The following is a 15,592-nucleotide window of genomic DNA, read 5'->3' on the forward strand; positions in this document are numbered from 1 at the left end:
TCTTGGGCTCTGTAGATTGCCATATGAATGTTTATCAAACCACAGATGCACAAATTCCTCTTGAGCTCTGTAGCTTGCCCATATGAAAATGTCAAATCACACACACAGACAGAGCCCTCCTTATATTTTAAGCAGTCAGTAAAATTGAGAAGTCCCGCCTTTTATGGAACACACATCTGTTTGAGGGAGATATGCACTGGCTTTAAAGAGTTGAATCATTTTGTTAAAGAGCAGACATTAGCAGCACATCCTTGTGTATTTGAAATTTTTGATGTACTATTTGTAAAACGTTTAAACTCATTATGTATTTGTCTTACATTTTTTAAGGATCTTGCATCTATATCTTTTTAAATTCTCATTGGATAGGTCAGAATCATTTTGTTTTATTTTTTTTCCCTCTGATTTAACAGATTTTTTTTTTCATAAGTGGAAAATAATTTAAACTTTTTAAAAGTAAATGATGTTTTTTGCTTGGCAGGCTCATGTACAGTCAGGTATGGTTCCTTCTCACCCAACTGCACACCCTCCAATGATGCTGATGACAACACAACCACCAGGTGTCCCTCAAGCCGCCATTGCTCAAAGTGCACTACAGCCCATTCCAGTCTCAACAACTACACCCTTCCCCTATATGACACATCCTCCAGGTGAGTAGTAAGATCTCTTTCCTCTGTAATTTGCTAAACTCAGGTTTTGGGAACAGACAGCGTTACTGTTGCCAATAGAAGATCTTACTCCCCCACCATGGTCTTGTAAAGTTTGTTGGTCGCCACCAGCAGCAGCAGCAACATCATAACAGGCTGCCTTCAGCCAGCCTTTGAGTCTTCCTTCTGCTGCATCCTGCCTCCTCTGATGCAATTTCCTATAGGAGGGATGCAACAGAGGGAAGACCCAGAGGCTGGCTTGAAAGCAGCCTTTCATGCTACTGCGGCCAGTGCCACCAGTGACCGTCGACAACTCTACAGGACCGCGGAGGAGAAAGAAAGTTGAGGGAGCAGTGTCAGATCAGTGGGGAGGAAGAAGAGAGAAGGGGGGACACCGGACCTGGGGGGGGGGGGGAGTGGAGAGAAAACACTTAAACTGTAGACCAGGTGAAGTCTGAGGCTGGATATTTTGGCACCCTAGGCCAGAGCCTTACCTGATTCAGTGGTTAAGCCGGCCCTAATACAAATTGTAGTTAAGATTTGTTTTAAATTAGTGTTTGTTTACATTTACTACCAGCATTAATGTTTGGCTGCTGAAGTTAGTAATCACAAATCATCAGATGGTGTGCTAAGATGAGCACAGTTTTTTTTGACTGGGGTAGAAGGTATTGGAAAGTAACATGGGTGAAGAAAGTAAAGCAAGTAAACAGCTTAGGGAAAGTGATGCTACAGTTAATTCATTTAGCAACAGTTGTAAATTGCTGCTCATATTGTCTACTGTTATAATGCAGAACTCTTTTCTTTTTCAGTGCAAGCTCACCATCAACAGCAGTTGTAAAGCTGAAGTGGAGTAACTAAAAGGCTGGATACCTTTCATAGGCCAAATACTTTCCCTCTACTGCTTCTACCAACTGGAAGCACAGGCAACTAGAATTTTTGTTCGGTATTGATTTCTTGTAACATCCAGTAGGAATGCTAACAGTTCATCTTGCAGTGGGAAAGATTTGGACTGAGTAGAGGCATGTAGGAACTTGTGGGCAATTCCATGAACTATCTGAGTCCTGCAAGTGTCCCAACTCTGCTTGCCAATAACTGGAAGTTATTTATTTTTTAATGACCCTCCTAAGTTATGAACTCATCAGCTAGCAAAAGAAGTAACAAAAGTGATTCTTGCTGCTATTATCACTAAACAAAATAAATCAAGACTTGGAGAGCCCTTTTACTTCTAACTAAACTTGAAAAAGGTTCAGTAAAAAGAAAAATTCTTATCAAACTGATAGATTATTATTTATAAATCAGGTTTGATGAGGTGATTACTGTCACAAGACAGCAATGTAACTTTTAAGTTAAGGAAAACAAACTTTTACTTTGTAGATAATATAAAATAAAAACTTTAAAAAAAAATTTAAAAATTAAAAAAGTTTTAAAAACCGATATCTTGATGTGTGTGGTTTGTTAAATAGTGTATTGCTAAGTGTTGGACTCCCATAAGATTAGTTTCTAGTTTAGTTTCTTTAAAGTATGGTGTTCCTTAAACATTAGTCACTGAAATGAAGCTACTTTTTAAAAAAAATAATCTGATTTCTCTTACAACTCTTCAATTTCCATCACAACATGTATTATATTTTTAAAAAACTAATTGACAAAGAAGGATAATACTTAATTAATTTTTTTTTAATAATCTAATGCATTAATTTTATCAAAAATGTTAGTTCATTGTTCTAGCATGTTTTTGGAATATGCTGTGAAATGTTAGAGAAATTTGAATCTGAATAACTTCCTTTCCAGTGACTGTTATTTAGCTGTTTCACTGAGTTACCTTTGGGTAGTATTTTTTAATTATTGAACCTTGTCCTTTTTGAGTTTGTGAGCAAACTCACATTAACAAGGATTGTGTTCATCATCATTATTTAATGGCATATCCTGCTTGTAATTATTCTTACAACAGTAGTTAGGCACATATACAACCTAAATAGTGAAGGGAGTTCACAGTTAATCAATTTTCAATGTACTCAACTTCACAACACATACATCTTTATTCTATCATAGAGGTCCAAGTAATCGGCGAACTCTAGTGGGATCCATCAGATCAGCATACCTGCCTCCATATTGGCTAAATAATTTTTATGAGCCAAGCATACTTCTAGAGGCAGTGTCGCAATCCTCATCAATCCAACTTTGGTTTTTACTTATTTTTTCATTATAGTAATCACTTATATTGTTTATATTACTTTTAGCTTTTTCACAATCATCCTTATTCTGAAACTTCAGGTTAGTACTTAGCTTTCCAGCTGTAGTTGACGATACATGGTGGAGATCCGTTTTTTCCGAGGACGAGCAGGCTGGATATCATCACTGATGGGTCGTTGTCCACGACGGCCCAGGAGACCGGAAGTCTAACAACAAAGCTTTAGAAAGTTCGGGAGCGACGCGGCATGCGTGGCGACAAACGCGCACTGCGCATGCGCAAGTGACTTCCCGCCGGCAACACCCGCGCGCTTCCCTCAGTTTGTTTTTCTCTGCGACTGCAAAGGGGTGCTGTTTTTCACTGCTCCTCGTCTGTTTTGCCCAGGAGATCGCTTTTTTTGCGTATATCACGTCCTTTTCTTTCTTTTTTGATTAGTTACTTCAAATTTTAAAAAAAAAAAAGTGGTTTTTTCCCTTAATTTTTAGATTTTTCTCATCTTTTCAAAGTTTCCTTTCTTTTTCGTTGCGGCCGCGTCTTTTTTCCCTCTTTGTGCCTTTTTAAGTGGCACCATCGAGCCGTTTGATTTCGCGATGCTATTTTCCCACCCATGTCAACGAGGACTCCCAGCGGCTTCAAGCGCTGTACTCGCTGCAACCGGACCAGCTCATCTACCGACCCTCACGCATGGTGTCTCCAGTGCTTCGGGGCCGATCATCTTCCAGCCTCTTGCAAGCTGTGTAAATTAATGAAGAAAAGGACCCAGGTGGCTCGAGAGGCTCAGCGCGAGAGACTTTTTTCGGATTGGTCCAGTCCTTCGAGGTCGGCATCGGTACCGAGGTCGTCGACGTCGAGGGAAGCAGCACCGAGAGTCCAGGTAATGGCTGCCGAGAGACCACTTCGAGCTGGCTTCCCGGGACTGACCTGAGTTGGACCTGGCCCCAAGGAGGCGTGAGGATTCCACGTCCTTCTCGGTACCGAGGAGTGTCGATGATGGGCGAAGGCTAAGAAGTATCGCCATCGATCTCCGAAAAGGGCTGTGGGGCTGGTGCAGGAGTCGGTGCCCCTCTCGAGGCCCCTCAGATTCTGGCACCGACTCCTGCACCGACCCCACAGCCTTTTACGATGGCAGCTCTTGATGATCGTCTCCAGGCCATTCTTCCAGAACTTCTGAAAGGACTGCTCCATCCATCTGCTTCGGTACTGGAGGTGCTTGCGCCTCCCGTTCCTACTGCTGAGACGGCGTCTGGCCCATCTCCTGTGAGGAGGTCCCCGCCCTTGGTACCGTTTGCGGTACAGGAGCCGGTTACCACCCGGGTCGACTGTCCCTCGACGTCGGTGGAGGAAGCTTCGCCGGAGTCCAGACAGGGGTCAACTTCTTGACATCCCCCATGAGGCTCGGGTTCTGGCTGCTCTTCGAGAGCTTCTGTCCGATACCGAAGAGGAGAGTCCATGGTGAGCCTGTGATGGTGAAGGCCCAACTTCCTCACGATTCTATGGTGGTGGACTCTGCTCTCAGAAGAGCCAAGAGTACTAGAGACTATGCCTCGTCGCCCCCGGGCAGAGAGTCTAGGACCTTGGATTCTTTTGGGAGGCATACATATCAGGCTGGAATGCTCGCCGCCAAGATCCAAACATACCAGCTGTACACGAGTATTCACTTACGGAACTTGGTGAGGCAACTGTCCAGTTTAGTTGAAGCTCTCCGTCCAGAGCTTGCTGAACCTTTTCACCAGGTGGTCAGGCAGCAGAAGGTGTATCGCAAATTCCTGGCCAGGGGGGCTTACGACACTTTTGATGCTGCATCCTGAGTAGCTGCTCAGGGTATAGTGATGCGCAGACTCTCATGGCTGCGTGTCTCGGACCTGGATCAGAAGACCCAGCAGCAAATGGCGGATGTTCCTTGCCGGGGGGATAATCTTTTTGGAGAGAAGGTTGAGGATATGGTCGATACCCTCAAGAAGCATAATGATGCAATGGATTCTCTCTCCCGCCGGACGCCTTCTTCTACTACCTCCTCATCTAGGAGGTTTCTTGGAGGTAGGAGTGCTCCCTCCCTATTCCTATAATATTATTATTATTAGCATTTGTATAATGCTACCAGACACACGCAGCGCTGAAGGCGTAGGTACACTCCTACCTCTCGACAGCCTGTTCAAGCTCGCTCCCAGCAGGCTCGCTCTCGTCAGTGGTGTGCACCTAAGGCCCCTCCGGCTCCCCAGCAAAGGCAAGGGACGGGCTTTTGACTGGCTCCAGAGCAGCATAGCCGTGGTAAAAGTATCTGTGCTGGACGATCTACCTGTTGGGAGGAAGTTGATATTTTTTCACCAAAGGTGACCTCTTATAACCTCCGACAGTTGGGTTCTTCAAATAGTCCGGTTAGGATATGCTCTAAATCTGGTATCCAAACCTCCAAATTGCCCACCGGAAGCTCAATCCTTCAGCTCAATCCTTCAGCTCCCAGCACAAGCAGGTACTTGCAGAGGAACTCTCTGCCCTTCTAAAGGCCAATGCGGTTGAACCCGTTCCACCAGGGGAAGAAGGGCTGGGATTCTATTCCAGGTACTATTAGATTGTAAGCTCTTTGAGCAGGGACTGTCTTTCTTCTATGTTTGTGCAGCGCTGCGTACGCCTTGTAGCGCTATAGAAATGCTAAATAGTAGTAGTAGTAGTACTTCCTTGTGCAAAAGGAAACGGAGGGTGCATCCCATCCTAGACCTGAGGGCTTTGAACAAATTCCTAGTCCGAGAAAAGTTCAAGATGCTTTCGCTGGGCACCCTTCTTCCCATGATTCAGGAAAACGATTGGCTATGCTCTCTGGACTTAAAGGACGCCTATACTCACATCTCAGTGCTCCCGAGTCACAGGAAGTACCTCAGATTTCGCCTGGGAACTCAGCACTTTCAGTACTGTGTATTACCCTTTGGTCTAGCATCTGCGCCCAGGGTCTTTACAAAGTGCTTGGCAGTTGTCGCAGCATCGCTACACAGACTTGGGAGTACATGTGTTCCCTCAATTGGCTGGTGAAGAGCACCTCGGAGGCAGGAGTTCTACGATCCATGCAGATTACTATTCAACTGCTTGAGCTGCTGGGGTTTGTCATAAATTATCCCAAGTCCCACCTGATTCCAGTACAGAAGTTGGGATTCATAGGAGCTCTGTTGAACACACGGACGTCTTGAGCTTATCTCCCCCAGGCAAGGGCAGACAATCTTCTGGCCTTAGTGTCCTCAGCTCGAACATCTCAACAGATCACAGCTCGGCAAATGTTGAGGCTTCTGGGCCACATGGCTTCCACAGTTCATGTGACTCCCATGGCACGTCTTCATATGAGATCAGCTCAATGGACCCTAGCTTCCCAGTGGTGTCAGGCTACAGGGGATCTAGAGGATGTCATCCATCTTTCCACCGATTTTTGCAATTCCCTACAGTGGTGGACCATTCGCTCCAATCTGACCTTGGGACCTCCATTCCAAATTCCTCAGCCACAAAAAGTGTTGACGACGGATGCATCCCTTCTGGGGTGGGGAGCTCATATAGATGGGCTTCGCACTCAAGGAGTTTGGTCTTTTCAGGAAACAGGTCTTCAGATCAACCTCCTGGAATTACGAGCAATCTGGAATGCTCTAAAGGCTTTCAGAAACCGGCTCTCCAATCATATTATCCTAATTCAGACAGACAATCAGGTTGCGATGTATTACACCAACAAGCCAGGGGGGCAACTGATCTCGCCCTCTGTGTCAGGAAACAGTCAGGATGTGGCTTTGGGCGCATCAGCACGGCATGCTTCTCCTAGCCATATATCTGGCAGGCGTAAACAACAGTCTGGCCGACAGGTTGAGAAGGATAATGCAACCTCATGAGTGGTCACTGAACATGGACGTTGTCCGCAAGATCTTCCGAGCGTGGGGCACCCCCCTCAGTGGATCTTTTTGCCACTCAGACCAATCACAAGGTCCCTCAATTCTGTTCCAGGCTTCAGGCCCACGACAGACTAGCATCAGATGCTTTTCTCCTACATTGGGGGACAGGCCTTCTGTATGCGTATCCTCCCATACCTTTAGTAGGGAAGACTCTGCTGAAAGGCAAGACCGCAGAACCATGATTCTGATAGCGCCTTTCTGGGCCTTGTCAGATCTGGACTTGTCAGACTTCTGGACTTGTCCTCCAAAGAACCGTGGAGATTGGACTGTTTTACGACCCTCATCACTCAGAACGGAGGGTCGCTTCTACATCCCAACCGCCAGTCTCTGGCTCTCACGGCCTGGATGTTGAGGACTTAGAAGTTGCCTCTTTAGGCCTTTCAGAGGGTGTCTCACGAGTCTTGCTTGCTTCCAGGAAAGATTCCACGAAAAAGAGTTATTCTTTTAAATGGAGGAGGTTCGCCGTCTGGTGTGACAGCAAGGCCCTAGATCCCGTTTCTTGTCCTACACGGACCCTGCTTAAATACCTTCTACACTTATCAGAGTCTGGTCTTAAGACTAACTCGGTAAGGGTTCATCTTAGTGCAGTCAGTACTTATCATCAACGTGTAGAGAATAAGCCTATCTCTGGACAGCCTTTAGTTGTTCGCTTCATGCGAGGTTTGCTTTTGTCAAAACCCCCTGTCAAACCTCCAGCAGTGTCATGGGATCTCAACGTCGTCCTCAAGCTGATAGAAGCTCCTATTGAGCCACTGAATTCCTGCCATCTGAAGTATTTGACATGGAAGGTCATTTTCTTGGTGGCTGTTACTTCAGCTCGTAGAGTCAGTGAGCTTCAAGCCTTGGTAGTGCATTCTCCTTATCTCAAGTTTCATCACAAAAGAGTAGTCCTCCGTACACATCCTAAGTTCTTGCCTAAGGTGGTGTCTGGAGTTCCATGTGAACCAGTCAATTGTCTTGCCAACATTTTTTCTCCGTCCTCATACCCGCCTTGCTGAACGTCAGTTGCACACCTTGGACTGCAAGAGAGCATTGGCCTTTTATGTGGAGCGGACAAGCCCCTTCAGACAGTCTGCCCAAATGTTTGTTTTTTTTTATCCCAACAGGAGGGGAGTCACAGTCGGGAAACGCACCATTTCCAATTGGCTAGCAGATTGCATTTCCTTCACTTATGCCCAAGCTGGGCTGAATCTTGAGGGTCATATTACTTGAAGTCAGCCACTATAGAAGAGATTTGCAAGGCTGCGACGTGGTCATCAATCCACACATTCACATCTCACTACTGCCTTCAGCAGGATACCTGACGCGACAGTCGGTTTGGGCAGTCGGTGCTGCAGAATCTGTTTGGGGTTTAGAATCCAACTCCACCCCCCTAGGCCCATTTTTATTCTGTTCCAGGCTGCACTCTCAGTTAGATGTTCTAGTTTGTAACATAGTAACTTAGTAGATGACGGCAGAAAAAGACCTGCATGGTCCATCCAGTCTGCCCAACAAGATAAACTCATATGTGCTCCTTTTTGTGTATACCTTACCTTGATTTGTACCTGTCCTTTTCAGGGCACAGACCGTATAAGTCTGCCCAGCACTATCCCCGCCTCCCAACCACCGGCTCTGGCGCAGACTGTATAAGTCTGCCCAGCACTATCCCCGCCTCCCACCACCGGCTCTGCCACCCAATCTCGGCTAAGCTCCTTAGGATCCATTCCTTCTGAACAGGATTCCTTTATGTTTATCCCACGCATGCTTGAATTCTGTTACCGTTTTCATTTCCACCACCTCCCGCGGGTGGGCATTCCAAGCATCCACTACTCTCTCCATGAAAAAATATTTCCTGACATTTTTCGAGTCTGCCCCCCTTCAATCTCATTTCATGTCCTCTCGTTCTACCTCCTTCGCATCTCCGGAAAAGGTTTGTTTGTGGATTAATACTTTTCAAATTTTTGAACCTCTGTATCATATCACCCCTGTTTCTCCTTTCTTCCAGAGTATACATGTTCAGGTCAGCAAGTCTCTCCTCCTATGTCTTGTAACGCAAATCCCTTACCATTCTCGTACCTTTTCTTTGCACCGCTTCAATTCTTTTTACATCCTTCGCAAGGTACGGCCTCCAAAACTGAACACAATACTCTAGGTGGGGCCTCACCAATGACTTATACAGGGGCATCAACACCCCCTTTCTTCTGCTGGTCACACCTCTCTCTATACAGCCTAACAACCTTCTAGCTACGGCCACCGCCTTGTCACACTGTTTCGTCGCCTTCAGATCCTCAGATACTATCACCCCAAGATCCCTCTCCCCGTCCGTTCCTATCAGACTCTCCCCACCTAACACATACGTCTCCCGGGGATTTCTATTCCCTAAGTGCATCACTTTGCATTTTTTGGCATTGAATTTTAATTGCCAAACCTTAGACCATTCTTCTAGCTTCCTCAGATCCTTTTTTATGTTTTCCACTCCCTCCCGGGTGTTCACTCTGTTAAAAATCTTAGTATCATCCGCAAATAGGCAAACTTTACCTTCTAACCCTTCGGCAATGTCACTCACAAATATATTGAACAGAATCGGTCCCAGCACCGATCCTTGAGGCACACCACTACTCACCTTTCCCTCCTCTGAGCGAATTCCATTCACCACCACCCTCTGGCTTCTGTCCATCAACCAGTTCCTAATCCAGTTCACCACTTCGGGTCCTATCTTCAGCCCATCCAGTTTATTTAAGAGCCTCCTGTGGGGAACCATGTCAAAAGCTTTGCTGAAATCTAAGTAGATTACTTCTATAGCTCGTCCCTGATTCAATTCTCCTGTCACCCAATCAAAGAACTCAATGAGATTCGTTTGGCACGATTTCCCTTTGGTAGGTCAATCCCTCTTATGTCCTCACCATTGCGAGGCCCAATTGACCTTTCTTTGTTGTTTTGAGTGAGCCTGGGTGCTAGGGGATACCCCAGTCGTGAGAACAAGCAGCCTTCTTGTCCTCGGAGAAAGCGAAGATACATACCTGTAGCAGGTATTCTCTGAGGACAGCAGGGTGATTGTTCTCACAAACCCGCCCACCTCCCTTTTGGAGTTGTTCTTTAATTCTTGCTTTTGGATATAAGTAAGCGGTTCTCTTGCGCGACGGGCGGGAAGATGGCCGCGCATTCGCGGTGCGCCAGAAAGTTCTCTCAAAGCTCTGAAGACTTTTGCTTTGAAAAGTTCTGTTGTGGGGTCGCCGTGGACGCCGACCCAGTCGTGAGAACAATCAGCCTGCTGTCCTCAGAGAATACCTGCTACAGGTATGTATCTTCGCTTTATCTGCTGTCATTTACTACGCTACTATGAACTACATCAACTACAATTTTCTTGTTTTGCACAGACAGTCCATTCTTCATGAAACCTGACAGTCACTGTGTTTTGCTAAACGTCATCGGGTTCAACTGAGAATATTTTTTCTACTCTTACAAACTGCATAATCAGAGTAACCTCCATCGGTGCCAGGAGAAAATCGCATCTGACTCTGCTTTATTACCCCATTTTAATTAAAATTGTAAACAACTAAGATGTTTTAAATGATTCTGCGGTATATCAAAAAAACTTGATCTTGACTGCGTTGTGGCCCTCAAGGACCTGCAATTTGCAGTCCTATTTTCCTTCATTGTTTTTCTGTAAGTGTCTTACGCAGGGCCAGTGCGTCTCTACTCCCTTTTATTTTTATTAAGATTTTTTGTCACTTTTACTTTTTATTTTCAGTGGCTCACTAGGCCCCCTTAGGCCTCAAGCACCCGGTTAGGGATGTTTTCACCATTGAGCTGTTTGATTTTGCCTTTACTGTTTTTCCTGACATGTTCCAGAAAACTCACCTTGGTTTCCAACACAGACACCTATAATTGGTGCCTACAGTATTTGGGGCCCAATCAAAATCCCTCTTCTTATAAACTCTGTTTTTGGTGCTGAGAAAACCAGTTAACTTTGGCATTGGAGGCATCAGTCTCAATGGCTTCAGAGCTGCATCAGACATGGGGGAGGGTGCAAGACCATCATCTGCCACCATTCTCAACATTGAGCATCAATAGCAGCTGCTAGGATCAGGCAATCTTCCTTCTGGGAGTGAGGAAGGATTCATCGTCATCTTCATCAACACCGAGCAGAGGCCATAAAGTATCAGCATTTTGATCCACTTTGGGATAAGAAATCCACCAAAAGATGGAGAACTCAAGACACCCCACGGTAAAAGTAACAGTACAACAACAAAAAAAAAGTGGGAGAGTGACCAAGGATACCAAAGACTGGAAGATGTATGTTAGTAAAAATGTTTATTGAAGTACGAAGACTCTTCATACTTCAATAAACTTTTTTTACCAACATACATCTTCCAGTCTTTGGTATCCTTGGTCGCTCTCCCCCTTTTTTTTGTTGTATTGATCCACTTTGGAGCACAGCATCAAGAGCACCGAGGTATTGAGGTCATCGATACTCTCAAAGCGCACATACCCCCACCCCCAATAAGAGGGCTGTTCACCCTCCTTGGGAATCGGACAGGACACAACAACCTCCATCAAACCAAGACCAAGTCACCGATATGACCCTGATGACTTTAAAGGTCATGACCATTTCAGCTGAGCCCCAACCTTCATCAATGATAGCCCTTGAGGAACAGCTTGGGGCCATGATGAAGGAGATAGGGTGCCTTTTTGCCTGACAAGAAGCAATGGTATTGAGAGCATTGGCACCAGCCCATCCAGGAGGCCCATGCACTGGCTGGTATTTTTATGAGTATGATTCTGACCATTCCTGGGTGTCTGAGGAGGAATCCCTTGGTATTGCCTCAGACCCCTCCCCTCCACATGAAAAGAAAGAATCTCATCAAGAGGAGCTCTCCTTTATTTTATCAGGTCCATCCAGTTTGATTTGGAGACTGAGGATGAACCTAAGGCCAAGGTGTTGGACATCCTTCAGTTTGATTCTTCTCCTAAGGAAGCTGTGACAGTGCCTGTGCACAGAAGCTTATATAGATGAAACAATGGAGAAACTCTTCTTTGTACAGCTGGTGAACAAGAAGATTGACTCTTATGTATAGGGTCAAGAAGGTTCTGGGATTTGAGACGCTTCTGCTTCCTCACCATTCTTTGGTGGTCAAATACACTTTCAAAGGAGCCCAAGAGTTCCATCACCCGCTCCACAGAACCCCTGGGGAGGATAGCCTGTACCTTGGACTCTTTTGGGATAAACATAGCTTCTTACCAATTCTTAATGAGCATTCATTTGCAGAACATTGTGCAAAGTGTGGCAGAGTTTGCAGACATTATCTCCCAGGAGAAAGCTGAGGAACTCCATCAGCTAGTAACCAAGCAGTAGGAGCATGCTTTTAATACGGCATCCAGAATATCCACGATAGGTATTATTATGCAGACTTGCTTGGCTGCAAACCTCAGACTTAGAACCAGTGGTGCAGGAGAAGCAGGCAGACGTTCAGTGCCAGGGAGACAACCTCTTTTGTGATAAGGTGGAAGAGGGTCACATACCTCAAGAAATGTTCTGAAACTATCAAGTCATTATCACGGCCCACTCCTAGTTCTGCCTCCACATCCAGGAGATATTTGATCAGAGGGCAGTGAAGGAACTACTATTTTCAAAGTAGGTATCCTCCCACTTATCCACCTCCCCAGAATAACCAGGGTTCTCGCTCCCATCAGAGGAAGCAGAGAGCCCAAAAATCCCAGCCAGCTCCCAGTCAAAGCAAGAGAAGAGCTTTGACTGGCTCCAGGAGAGCATTGCTGTAATTTTTCCAGATGACCATCTGGTAGGAAGGAAGCTGAATTTTTTTTCCAGCAAGTTAGCCCCTTGTAACCTCAGACCGGAGCGTTCTCAAAATAGTCGGGATAGTATACACACTGCAATTGGGACACACCCCTCCAGATTGCCCACCAAGAGCATCAAAGTTAAGCTCTTGCTACCAGAAATTGCTTACAGAGGAACTCTTTTCACTTTTGCATGCCAGAATGTTCAAACCTGTTCCATCAGGGAAGGGAGTTTCTTCTAAATACTTCCTGGTTACAACGAAGAGGGGGGATTTTGTCCCATCCTAGTCCAAAGGGCCGTAAACAAATACCTGGTGAAACAATGTTCAGGATGGTTTCCCTAGACTCCCTGGTTCCAGTGATTCAGGCTCAAGATTGGTTATGGTCTCTGGACTTAAAGGACACCTATACCCGAATACAGATGCATCCTGGTCACAGGAAGTATCTGTGATTCTGAGTAGGGAAACAGCACTACCAGTATCGCATAACATGCCATTCTGCCTCGCATTACCTCCAAGGATCTTTACAAAATACTTAGCAGTCGTCGCACTGTCACTACACAGAATGGGAGTACACTCATTTCCCTACTTATACAATTGGCTGGTCAAGATCACAACTCGGGAAGAGTCAAAGGTACCCATGCACATATAGGTGCTGGAGCAACTAGGGTTTGTCATCAATTAACCCAAGTCCCATCTCAGCCTGTTCCAACAATTGGAGTTCATAGGAGTCCTGCTAGAACATGACTAGAACAAGGCCTTCCTCTCAGCCGAGAGAATAGAGGCTCTCACTTATGTGGTCCAGGAAGTTCACCAAAGTCAGCAGATATTAGCTCATCAAATGTCAAGGTTGGGCCACATTGCCTTCACAGTGCAAGTCACACCCGTGGCATGCTTTCAGTTAGTGGACCCTGTCTTCCCAATGGTCTCAGGCCAGGGGGAACCTGTGGGATGTCATCACTATCACGCTAATTTGCAGCAATTTGAACAAAGGAGTCCCATTCCAAATTTTCCAGCACCACAAGACACCAATGGCAGATGCATCCAGCTAGGGTGGAAAGCTCATGTAAATGGGCTCCACACCCAAGGTGGTTGATCTGCTCAAGAGAGGCAGCACCAAATGAATCTCCTAGAGCTAAGAGCTATTTTGAATGCCCTAAAGGCTTTCCACAATCAGCCAACAAGCAGGGAAACATGGGTTTGTACCTCCTGTGAGAAGCAGCAGTCGGGAAGTGGTGATGGGCCATCTTCCACAGGTTAGAACCCCACTTGGCAGGGAAGAAAAACTGTCTGTTGGACAAACTGAGCCAAGATATGCAACCATATGAGTGGTCCTTGAATGTGGGCATTGTCTGGAAGTTTTCCCGAGAGTGGGGCACCTCCTCTGTGGATCTCAACAACAAAGTCCCTCAATTATTTTCCAGGCTAGGATCCCATGGAAGACTAGCTTCAGATGCCTTTCTCCTAGATTGGGAAGGGATCTTTAATACTCATCGCACCATACTGGCCACAGTACATCTGGTTCCCTCTACTTCTGGCACTAGCCTCCGAAGAGTCATGGAAACTGGAATGCTTTTTCCAGCACTCAGAACTAGGGATTTTAAATGCTGACCTTCGGTCCTTTGACCTCAAGGCTTGTGTGTTGAGAGGTTAGAGATAGACTTCTTGGATGTGCCGAGAGTGTCTCTCAAGTTCAACTTGCCTCTAGGAGAGATTCCACTAGAAAGTCATATGAGTTCAAGTGGAAGAGGTTTGACATCTGGTATAAGGCCAAGGCCCTACACCAAAACTGCTTGAATACCTTCTACATCTGAGTCAGGTCTCAAGTCCAAATCCATAAGAATGCATGGAGCTTATCACTGTGTAGAGGGTAAGCCCATCTCTGCTTAGCTTTTAGTTGTTTCCTTCATTAGGGGCTTGCTTTTACTAAAACCGCCAATCAAGCCCCTCAAAGTATCATGGGATCTCAATGCTGTCCTTAGCCAGTTGATGAAAGCTCATTTTGAGCCTCTTGAATATCTGTCATTGTTTCTGGTGGCGGTCCTTCAACATGCGACGTCAGTGAGCTCCAAGCTTTAGTAGCTGATTTCATCTTACATAAAATTCTATAATAACAGTGGTTCTCCACACCCATCCTAAGTTCCTTCCTAAAGTAGTGTTGGACTGCTCTCTTAACCAGTCAGTTGTTCAGCCACTATTTTTCTCAAGACCCCATGTCCATCAAGGTGAAAGTGCACTGCACACTGGACTGCAAGAGAGCCTTTGCTCGCTGTGTGGAGCGAACTAAAACCCATAGAAAGTCCACCAAATGTTTTGTTTCTTTTGACCCCAGTAGGATGTGGGCTACCATAAGTAAATGCACCTTGTCTAATTGGTTTGCAGACTGCATTTCCTTTACTTATGCCCAGGCTGGGCTGACTTTGGAGGGTCATATCATGGCTTATAACATCAGAGCCATAACTTCGTCGGTAGCCCACTTGAGAACAGCTTCCATAGAGGAAATTTGTAGAGCTGCAACATGCGCTTCAGTCCATATGTTCAGCTCTCACTACTGTCTAGCACAAGATTCTCCGAGGACAAGCAAGTTGCTTGTTCTCACATGTGGGTCGACGTCCGCGTCAGCCCAGAAACCGGCCATTTTGCAAGCAAAATATTTAAAAATCTTGCCAGATTCTTCTGGTGCATGTGCAGCACGCACGCGTGGATCGGCTTCCCGCCCATTGCGTGAGTGTTCCCGCTCAGTTATTTTTTTCTCTGCCATGAGGTGTGGTCGAATTTTCCCCTGCTCCTCGCAGGCTCGGGAAAGAGTTTTCTGCATTGGTTTCTTTCTTTGGTTTCTATGATTACAGTTAAAAAAAAAAAACTCCCGTAGTTTTCTTTACTTTTTTGCCCCTTTTCAAGTTTCCTTTGTTTTTCGGCGTGGCCAGCTTGTTCCCTTTTTTTTGTGTCCTTTTTTCTTTTAACAGGCACGATCGTGTCTTTTGATTTCGCCGAAGCCATTTTTTTCTTCCATGCCATCGAAGACACCCGGCGGCTTCAAACGTTGTACTCGGTGCAACCAGA

General features: G+C 45.8%; 1 protein-coding gene across 7 annotated transcripts in view; it reads left to right on the plus strand.

Annotated features, from left to right (window-relative positions):
• The window catches only part of ATXN2 (ataxin 2), a 401,010-nt gene extending 398,938 nt beyond the window's left edge, over window positions 1-2,072 (plus strand). For all 7 annotated transcript variants that reach the window (XM_030217312.1, XM_030217315.1, XM_030217310.1 and 4 more), the window contains 2 exons: window positions 479-647; window positions 1,454-2,072. In XM_030217312.1, coding sequence (XP_030073172.1) covers window positions 479-647; window positions 1,454-1,482 — 198 coding nt within the window. In that variant the 3' untranslated portion in view covers window positions 1,483-2,072. The remainder of the gene's footprint in view (window positions 1-478; window positions 648-1,453) is intronic.
• Window positions 2,073-15,592: the final 13,520 nt, after the last annotated feature.

Source organism: Microcaecilia unicolor, chromosome 11, assembly GCF_901765095.1.
Source record: "Microcaecilia unicolor chromosome 11, aMicUni1.1, whole genome shotgun sequence".
NCBI lineage: Eukaryota > Metazoa > Chordata > Amphibia > Gymnophiona > Siphonopidae > Microcaecilia > Microcaecilia unicolor.